Source organism: Rhincodon typus, chromosome 18 (assembly GCF_021869965.1).
Source record: "Rhincodon typus isolate 14 chromosome 18, sRhiTyp1.1, whole genome shotgun sequence".
Taxonomy (NCBI): Eukaryota; Metazoa; Chordata; class Chondrichthyes; order Orectolobiformes; family Rhincodontidae; genus Rhincodon; species Rhincodon typus.
The window spans coordinates 48,476,427-48,487,516 of record NC_063349.1 but is presented as its reverse complement, the minus strand read 5'-3'; the positions used below and the strand labels follow the sequence as shown (position 1 = coordinate 48,487,516).

At 42.0% G+C, this 11,090-nt stretch overlaps 1 protein-coding gene across 1 annotated transcript in view; it reads right to left on the bottom strand.

Moving 5' to 3' along the window:
* Positions 1-9,552, bottom strand: part of c18h12orf56 (chromosome 18 C12orf56 homolog) — a 62,076-nt gene extending 52,524 nt beyond the window's left edge. The window contains exon 1 of the mRNA XM_048607454.1: positions 9,131-9,552. Coding sequence (XP_048463411.1) covers positions 9,131-9,385 — 255 coding nt within the window. The 5' untranslated portion in view covers positions 9,386-9,552. The remainder of the gene's footprint in view (positions 1-9,130) is intronic.
* Positions 9,553-11,090: the final 1,538 nt, after the last annotated feature.

Below are 11,090 nucleotides of genomic sequence, written 5' to 3'. Positions count from 1 at the left end.
TAGACCCGAAACGTCAGCCTTCCTGCTCCTCTGATGCTGCTTGGCCTGCTGTGTTCATCCAGCTCTACACATCGATATAAATCTCCTCTGTACCCCAACCAGTGCACTCATACGTTTCCCTCGTGTGGTGACCAGAACCACACACTGTGCTCGCACGGAGATCCATCTGGCATGTTCTATCAGGGCATGAACCTCCAGACAACTCATTCACTGTACTGCGCCTCCATGCACCACCTGCATGGCAGAGGCTGCAGATTGTACGTTGGACTTGCCAACTCTCTCAGAACCCATGATTGTATGTTGGACTTGCCAGCTCTCTCAGAACCCATGAGACTGGCAACGTGTCATCCTCAATCCTGGGGGACCAGCTGTTCAGCTATCTTCAGGGATCAGGTCACATATCTTTCTTCATGTACGGGAGATTTGTGTTTACCTTTGTGAGGAATGTTAGATTTTTGACTAAAATAAAGTTTGCAAATATATTTTTTTTAGAAAAGAAACGGAGCATAGTTAAATATTTCTGCAGGTCAATGTTGTTCCTTTCAATGTTACTGCTTGCTGTGCATTATTATATCGAATTGATATTTAAGCCATTACAGCAATTTCTCTTATTCTTTGAAATGTTGGAAATGTGACCACAGACTGATATAAGAAAGAAATGAAAGTGAATAATTGGATAAGGCTGGGTTTACATTACTGAGTAAGCTACCTTTTCTGCTGATCAACATATCAGAGAGTGGGGACAGCAAACATAAAGCCGTAATTATGTGCAAGTGGGAATAAATTAAGCTTGAAATAGAAACAGAGCATACTCATCATACTTTGTTCTTACTTTTCCCACCACTAGATTGGTAAAAGGAAACGCTTTCGTTTTCAGCAAACACCAATTAAAATCCATCGCCAGACTGTGGACCACTGGTCATTTGCTGGTTATTTCACTTGAAGTGCATTTGATAAGTGCTTTTCTCTACATGAACACAGGGGCTCTCTTAGGCACTCAGCAACAGCTCTTAGCACCAATTTTCATTTCAACAGAGTATGAAAGTGTAAACACAAGGGTAGCGAAGAAGGAGTTTGGTATGCTTGCCTTCATTAATCATAGCACTGAATATAGGAGTTGGGAGGTCATGTTGCAGCTATACAGGACATTAGTTAGGCCACTATTGGAATACTGCATACAATTCTGATCTGCCTGCCATAGGAAAGATGTTGTGAAACTTGAAAGGGTTCAGAAAACATTTACAAGGATGCTGCCAGGGTTGGAAGGTTTGAGCTATAGGGAGAGGCTGAATAGACTGGGGCTATTTTCCCTGCAGCATCGGAGGCTGAGGGGTGACCCTATAGAGGTTTATAAAATCATCAGGGGCATGGATAGGGTGAATAGTGAAAGTCTTTCTCCCAGTCTAGGGGAGTCCAAAACTGGAGGGTATAGGTTTAAAGGGAGAAGGGAAAGATTAAAAACGGACCTGAGGGGCAACTTTTTCACACAGAGGGTGGCGCGTGTGTGGAATGAGCTGCCAGAGGAAGTGATGGAAGCTGGTACAATAACAACATGTGAAAAGCATCTGGATGGGTACATGAAGAGGAAGGGCTTAGAGGGATATGGACCAAATGCTGGCGAATTGGACTGGATTAGTTTAGAATATCTGGTCAGCATGGACAAGTTGGACCAAAGGCTCTGTTTCCGTGCTGTGTAACTCCGACTCTGTAAGCAACTTGTATTCTGTGGTAGTTTCCTCTTGACTCTACCCTCAGCTCCAGCCCTACCTGACCCCAGCTTAACTTGGCATCCTGGTCTCTGGGTCACTTGGTAACACACCTACATCCAAGTCAGAAGGTTTGAGGTTCAAATCCCATGCTAGAAACTTGAGCACAAAGATCAGGATTAACATTGCAGTGTAGTGCTGCAGAACATCAGCGTTGTCAGAGATGCTATCTTTCAGAGAGGACATTAATCCATGGCCCCTTTACCTCCACTCAGATCGATCTAAAAGGTCCCAGGTGCTATTCTGTAGAAAGCAGGGAAGTTCTCTCTGGTGTGCTGGCCAATATTTATTTCTTAGTCAACATTATAAAATTAAAAAAAAGGATTACTTGGTCATTGTCACATTGCTGTTTTGTGGGGGCTTGCTCAGTGCAAATTGACTACTGTGTTTCCTGTAAAAAAAAAGTGGCTGTAAAACTCTTTAAGATATAGTTCGCTCTTTAAATGCAATCTTTCTTTGCTTCCACACATTATCTTTTTGAGCATCAATGTAGCAATCTTAGGATCTTCAAGTCATGTATTAAAATGTTATTGCCACTCACAGTAATTGTAAACAAGCAGATCTCGTATCAATTATTCAAGATGGACATGTTTAGTAAAGGGGCACTCGGGTTTTAAAACAAAAAGACCTTCACAAAATACAGAATACTTGTTTCCACTATTTGTTAATAAACGTTTATACAATAGCATAATAGCAGCAAAAAACTTTGGTAATTGATCCATAATTCCTGTGCTCAGTGTAGAGATAATTGTCATTTTGTACATTGTGTTAAACCCAGGCCCTAGGCGAGGCTCCCCTATGGTTCCAGAAGCCCAAATCATTCAAATTCCAGGAAGGGGATGAACTAGCTTCCATGCTTTATTCACTCACCCCTTGGTTGATTTCGGTAAGGTGAATTTAAAAACGTATCCCATCCTTTGGGGAGTATCTTTCTTCCATTCCCTATTGAACTAATGTTTTACAAGAAGCCAGTTTAACCAGACTTTCATGAATGAATAAAGACTGAATTTATTACCAAATGCAAGAAGAATTTGTAATGTAACGCAGGTGAGAAATAAAAGGCATGTCAAAAAAGATAAAAGGTAAATAAAATACAGAGCAGTCTCTGAATTGTTTGTGAGCAGTGAACAATTGAACTCTGGCAGTTGCATTGGAGATTACCAGCAGCATTGACATTGGCAGCTGAACAGTCAATTTTCAAGTTTCTGAGTCTTTGTTGAGATTCTGTTGTTCTGATTTCTTTCAACCATGGCTGATTTCAGGGTCAGAGGGTCTGACTTTTGTCTGATTCGCTAGCTAGCTGACTTCTAGCACTCACAGTGAAAGAATCCCTTTACCTGCAATGCTGGGGTGATCAGAGGATAGTTCTTTGACTGTGACCTTTGCAGCATGAACATGCTCAAATCCAGCTGGAAGACACAGCTTCCTTAGTCCCACTAGCTCACAGGAGACTTTCATTAGAGTTGCATCTGGCTTTTTAACTCCTGTCCTTGTGCATTCTTCAAAGGGAAAAACACAAAATGCATCTGCAGTTATGATCCACAGGGTTTCGGCCTGCTTTGGAGCGCAGGGGTGGGTCACCACCCCCTTGTCATCTTTGTAGTCGCAAGCAATCACAGTCCAATCTGGTTTTGATTTGCCTCTTTGAAGCTGCTTGACATCCCCATTGCATCTTTAGGTGCAACATTCCATGGGTCTCTCTCCAGACTGCCATTTAATATACATCCACAGCCATTTCTGGCTGTTTCAGTCTTCTTTTAAAAAACACATTTTGGAATTCTAGAATACTTAGGGGTTTTGACTCATGACCATGACAATTTTGAAACAGCTAAATGCATCATTTAAACAAATAAATGGCACCAAACTATCTCAGTGTGCTACACATGCAGCAATGCTATTCATTGAAATAATAAGCTTACAGTTTAGATTGCAAGTAGGGTGCAGAGAGAGATCACTTCTCATGCTCCTGATATGGAAACACCTTACGCAAGTTACACAGACATCCAGAAACCCTAACTCCAGCTTCCTGACGCTGTCGCTTTCTGGTGAGATGTTAAACCAAGTCCCGTTTACCCTCCCAAGTGGAGATAAACAATCCCACGATAGTATGTGGAAGAAGAGCAGGAGTGTTATCCCCAGATTCCTGGCCAATATTTATTCCTCAATTGACATAAGTGAAAAAAGCTTTACTGGTCTATTACCAAGTGTGTCTTTGTGGGACTGTACTGTCAAAATTTGCTGCCACATTTCCTATGTTATAGCAGTGATTACATCTCAGATGTACTTCAGTGTAAAACAGCTTGAGACATTATGAGTTAGTGAAAGATGCTACATCAACGCAAGGGTCTTTTTTTCCATACATTTTTTTCAAAAACTAAAAGTGGTAACTTGTGGGCCAGCTCCAGAAAATAAATCAAAACACAAAAGCTGCCGTTTTATCACAAACCCCAGCTGGATTACTGGCAGTTGTCTTCTCAGAGTGAAAGACTAGCCTGTCTGTCTGATTAATAAACTGACTTCAAATTCAAATTACGCCAGTGTCTCCCAGCAACCTCCACTGTGAACATAATCACCACAGACTAACTTCCAGGGCAGTTAGGGAAATAAATGTTCCCATCGTTTCTTCATATTATATATGTAGTGTCAACAGGACATAAAAACAGGACATTCTGCCGTCCTGTGCATGGTGGGGCTTAAGCCCCTCCCCACATCACTCTGTCTAATCCCCATCTGTACATCCTCTTGTAACTTTGTTTTGAGAGTTTATTTGGCTAATCCCCATTGCTGGCCACATCTCCTAGTCCTGTTGGATTTATTAATGACCACCTTATAGTCCCCTCAAGTGGAAACATCTTTTCTACCATACAGGCCTTTCTCATAATCTTAAAGGACTTCATCCAGCTACCCTAAAATGAATTCTTCCCTTCATTAATTTACTTCTGAAATATTAATAAATGGTCAGACTGTGACAGCCAAAACCGTCTGCTGTTCGTAACGCAGCCTTTTCCTTCCATAAAATCAAATTGTTTAATCTCAATTACAATTAGTGATGTACAAAGTACACCACGATCAGAATTTTTATAAGATGTTGCTATATCTTTCAGTCTTAAAAATCACTCCTGGTTTGGTATCCTTTTGGAGGAATATGTTCCACTTTTGCATTGTCTTCAGTGTGAAATCCACAACCGTTTCCAACCCAGGAATATTAAAACCAATTATGAAGCAATTATGAACATATGTTAATAATCCAACAAAGTAGCAACAAATGGTCTCCATAAGTAAACAGAAAACAAATTTAGTCCATTAGTTATGCTTTTGTTTTAAGTCAGAGCTGAGCTGTTTATTAAAGTTTCTCTGAATGTGAAACAGGATTAAATTTCTGTTTCCCAAAAACGACACTCAGTTTATTAACTAGAAACAAGCAGATATTGACCTTGTAGCTTGAATATATACAGATTAGAATTCATAGGTCAATAAGTCTTTTCCAAACCTTAACAGAAACAAGAGAAATCTTATGAAATTTTACAGAACAACTTAATAAAATTTATATTTAAAAGCATTCTCTTTTTCATTCATGCGTGGGATGTGGGTATTACTGGTTCGGCCAGCATTTATTTCCTACACCTAACTTCCTTGGAAAAAGCAGTGATGAGCTGCCTTCTTAAAAGCTACAGACCATTTGATATAGGTAAGTGGCAATGTTGTCAGGGCCAGAGTTTCAGGTTAATGACCCAGTGACAATGAAGGAACAGCGATCTATTTCCAAATCAGGATGGTGAGTGGCTCAGAAGGGAACTTGCAAGTGGTGGTGTTCCCATGCATCTGCTGCCCTTGTCCTTCTAGGTGGAAGTAATCATAGGTTTGGAATGTGCTGTCTAAGCCATGGTGAAACTCTCCAATGCATCTTGTAAATGATACACATTGCTGCTACTGAGTGTCAGCAGTGGACACATTGATTCACTTTTATAAGTGGAGTTTAGGTAATCTTGAGCAGGAGAAATAATCAACTTCAAAGTAGGATATCAAAAATGACCTAGCACAGACACATGCGCTGAAACGATTCCGCTATGCTGTAAGATTCGGTGAACAGTGAAATGCATTCACTATAATAGAATGTGCTAGAAATGCAGCACCTGTGATGAGAGAAACAGAGTAACGTTTCGAGGTGATGACCTTTACTAACTGTTTCACACTACAGTTGCTGCATGACCTGCTGTGAATTTCTAGCATTTTCTGTTTTTATTTCAGACGGCCAGCATTTGGCTACAGTATTAAAATATTATGATGCAAGCTACATTGTACGTGATTTTAGTCTTTCACAGGAACATGGAAGTTATCAGCGAGGTGTTTAACCCTAGAATAAGAACAAAGAAAATTACAGCACAAAAACAGGCCCTTCGGCCCTCCAAGTCTGCGCTGATCCAGATCCTCTATATAAACCTGTCGCCTATTTTTAAGGATCTGTATCCCTCTGCTCCCTGCCCATTCATGTATCGGTCCAGATACATCTTAAATGACGCTATCGTGCCCGCCTCTACCACCTCCACTGGCAACGCATTCCAGGCACCCACCACCCTCTGCATAAAGAACTTTCCACGCATATCTCCCTTAAACTTTTCCCCTCTCACCTTGAAATCGTGACCACTAGTAATTGAGTCCCCCACTCTGGGAAAAAGCTTCTTGCTATCCACCCTGTCTATACCTCTCGTGATTTTGTAGACTACAATGAGGTCCCCCTTAACCTCCGTCTTTCTAATGTAAATAATCCTAATCTACTCAACCTCTCTTCATAGCTAGCACCCTCCATACCAGGCAACATCCTGGTGAACCTCCTCTGCACCCTCTCCAAAGCATCCACATCCTTTTGGTAATGTGGCGACCAGAACTGTACGCAGTATTCCAAATGTGGTCGAACCAAAGTCCTATACAACTGTAACATGACCTGCCAACTCTTGTACTCAATGCCCTGTCCGATGAATGAAAGCATGTCGTATGCCTTCTTGTCCACTCTATCAACCTGTGTTGCCACCTTCAGGGCACAATGGACCTGAACACCCAGATCTCTCTGTGCATCAATTATCCCCAGGGCTTTTCCATTTACTGTATAGTTCGCTCTTGAATTGGATCTTCCAAAATGCATCACCTCGCATTTGCCTGGATTGAACTCCATCTGCCATTTCTCTGCCCAACTCTCCAATCTATCTATATTCTGCTGCATTCTCCAACAGTCCCCTTCACTATCTGCTACTCCACCAATCTTAGTGTCATCTGCCATCTTGCTAATCAGACCATCTATACCTTCCTCCAGGTCATTTATGTATTAATTACACACTATGAGCCATATAACATTGTCTCTGTCACACTTCATGGGCCATGTAACACTGATATGGACATGCCTACTTGTCAGACACAATCAGAACTGGAGTGGAAACTCAATCCTCATTCTGGAAAATACAGAAAGCGTATCTTGGAATCCAAGCACATTTAAATTAAGGATCTTTCCATTTTAACATGCATGACTGCTTCCAATCTTGAGGCTGATAACTGAAGTTATAATTGAGATTCGATATTAACATACTTGTGGCCCAGCTCATGGGCAATGGTAAAGGCCAGATTGAGACCGTTATCTTCAGCAAGCACACACTTGCGTTTTGCACTGCATGCTCCACCAAGGTAGCCAATTCCTACAGTATCACAAGGTTGACCTTACCATGTTAGCGTGCAGTAAAAAGGGACATTAGGAACATAGAACAGAGAATGCTGGCTAACTGAACTGGGGATGGTTTATAGTCACATTCCCCAGGGATTGGTGTTGGGACCACGCTTTTCCAAACAGTCGATGTTCATGATCTAGACTGTGGCGTACAGGGGACTGTTTCAAAATTTGCAGATAATATAAAACTTGGGAGCAATGGTGCACATTGTAGAATCTCCAAAAGATATAGGCAAGTTGATAGAGTGGGCAGATAGATGGCAGAACGTTCAATTCAGAGAAGTATGAGCTGATACGTTTGGGTAGGAAGAACATGGAAAGACAGCATAAAATAGAAGGTGTTCATCTCATGGGTTGCAGAAACAGAGAGACATGAGTGTACATATAGTAAGTCATTATAGGTGGCAGGACAGGTTTGGAGAGCAGTTAAGAAAGCAAAGTATCCCAGGTTTTATTTGTGGGGGTATAAAGTAGATTATGTTGAACTTACAAGGGCTTCCCAATTTATGAACGTCCAATTTAAGAAAACTTGTACTTACAAACTCGATCCCACGCAGGGGTGTAATTTTAAATATTCGACATATGAACATTTCCTATACCTACGAACGGCTGCTTTATATTGTCCTGCAGTGTGTTCCAACTGGCGTATAAATCATCTTGCGAGTGGACACAGGATCGGAACCTGTTTGCTACCTGGGTACTGCCTGTATGCACAACATACAAGATTAGCTCAGCCTCAGCGGGAGTACTGCATCCAGTTCTGGGCACCGCACTACAGGGAGAGCGTGAAAACTTTGCAGGGAGTGCAGTAGAGGTTTACCAGAGTAGTTCCAGAGGTTAGAAAGTTGAGGGGAAATCTGATTGAAGCACTCAAAACCATGAGTGGTCTGGACAGAGCAAATAGAGAGAAAACATTCCCACTCGTGAAAGGATTCAGAATATGAAGAAAACGGATATTATTAGTAAAAGAAACAAAAACGTGATATGAGGGAAAATTATTTCACCTCCAATATGTTTTTAGGGTCTGCAAAGCACTGACAGAGTGGGATAGAAGTAGGTTCAGTCGAGGTATTCAAAAGAAAGATAGATATGGGGAGTCTGTGAATTGCATCTTCAAAGAACCAACACAGGCACTGTGGGCCGAATGGCCGTCTCCTGCGCTGCAACGATTCTGTATGTTTAAGAGTTGTAAGCATTTATGGAAATAAATCACGTTATATTTCCGGCTGAAATTTACTTTCATGATTTCTTCATTGTTTAAACTTTTTTAACCTTAACATTGGTTCCATTTCTGTACGTTAATGTCCCATTCGTCCCTGCAAAACGGTTTTGTGTGCACAAACAGTGGTAATACAGCTCAGGGGACATCAATAGGTAACTAAGCTCTGTGGTTACGCACCGTTCTCAAAGAGCACAATTTAACATGGTCCTTGGTGCCTTGCAGTATATTTTAATATAAACATCTAAGTTTTCTAATTTACCAACGATTGCAAAATGGTCAAAACGCCCAGCAGCCACAGTAAAACAAGGGGAAACTTGCCACAAAAAAGTTCCGAAATCAGACTTATAAAGACGGCCGTCGAAAGAAGACAGCAAACTAAAAGTGGATTTTTTTTTAAGATCAAAAATCAAAAGTGACAGGCAAGCTCACCAGCTCGATTGCAACCACATCGTTGAGATGCACCGCCTCGTGGATGGTCTTGGGTGGGTTCTGCGTCAAGTAGATGCACTCGTCGGTCAGAATGACATACTCGAAGGCTTTCTTGTTCTTCCTCTCCGACACCACGATGCACGCCTCGTACATTCGGATCTTGTTGAAAACGCTCTCCTCCAAGTGTCTCTTCAGGAAGAAATCGAGCTTGTCGTGCCGCTTGGAGGGGAATATGTCCAGCTCACTCCTCGCCATGGAAGGCAGGGAGTGGGGGGGAAGAGGAAAAGTTATTTAGGGGACTAGTTCCTCGGTTCAGTAGGAGTGTAAGAGGAGCAGGGAAGAGGGGGAGCACTTTCGGGCTGAAATTGCTACTTTCATTTGTTGCCAATTTCTTGAATTGTTACTCGAGTCAGGCGCGCGCTCCCGGGGAACCCCCTCCCTCTGTTACGTCACAATGGCTGGAAGCGCCTATCACTCCCTCCCCTGACCGCCCACCCCATCCATTCAAAAAAGAAACTCAGCAGGTCTGGCATCATTAGTGGGGAGAGAAAGTTTCGAGGCCAGTAACCCTTCTTCAAAACCCCATTCGTTCATTACACCGCCGCAACCTTTCCCTGGTCACTAGGGGCCGGGATTCTGCTCTCTCATCACCGCCGTTCGATACTCGATCAGGGGCAGATAGCTCAGCTGTCAGGATAGCTGTGACACCCAAGGTATGGGTTCAGTTCTCACACTGAGGTTATCATGAGGATAAGTGGCCTTGCCTGAGGTGTACTGACCCTCAGGTTAAACTACCACCAGTCAAGAGCAGCCCGAATGCCTGTTAAGACTATAGCAACTTCACCTTTTACAGTGAGAGTGAAAAATAGTGTTTGATATTGATTTGCCTTTCTTGATTAACTGTTTAATTTCACCTCGTCCACCCACTGAATCTCCGCTGCAGATTGCTTTGAGAAGGCTTCAATTTTAAGCCAAGTCTCACGTTCTCCAGAGGTTTGTCATGACATCTCTGAACAGGTTGACTAGATTTTTTGTTAAAAAAAAGACTGGCTTTGAAAAACAATTATGGAACTAAATTAAAGTCAACTGTGGTTCATTCAGTTTGGACACTCGTTTCCCCCTCTTCAGTATCCTATGGATTCAAGTCCCACTCCGAGGCCTGATCACAAGCATCAAAGCTGAAACTTCAGTGCAGCACCGAGAGACAGCTGAAGTGCCATATCAGATTCAAAACGTTAACTGTTCCTGCCTCCACAGATGCTGCTAGTCCTGCTGAGTTTCTCCAAAATTTTTTGATGGATTTTTTGAGATTTGATGTTTTAAAATTTTCTCTGAAGAGCTAGGTCACTGGATCAGAAGAGAATAGATTGTGTGTGAATGTGCGTTGCAGTGCACTCAGGGAGTCTGAGTTGCAACTTGCATGTTGTAGTTTGGAACTATGGGTAGTGTTGGTGGAGGGTCCAAACTTCCAACCCATGGTCACTTGGCTAATCAGAAGCTGCCCTCTCTCTCTCTCTGGCCGTTAATACTATGTGTTGGAAAGATTTGCAGGTTGAAAAATCAGCTATTTGGCTGTGATATGAATGCATCGTATTTGGCCAGCGGGTCCTAGGATGGGATTTGAATGCAGTGTTTCTGGTTTAGTGCATGACTCTATGCACAGCAGGACAAGAGCTCCTCCAGTGTTATGTATATTTTAATAAAATATTGTTTCACTTCTAAATGGCATATCATTTCTTCAACACTGCTTCACAGAATGACAACATGAAAATATACAATAATCTCTAGTTGATAGTCTTAGATTGTGTTTTGCTTGGGGAGATTTCAGAACAGAGCTGATAATAGTTTGCACATCTAATGTGAGGGTCAGTAGCAGCAAACATCTCAGCCTCTACTTGAGTGGCAACCCAGGTAATTTATACAAAATTATATTATTTAAGATAAACAGTGATGATGACGG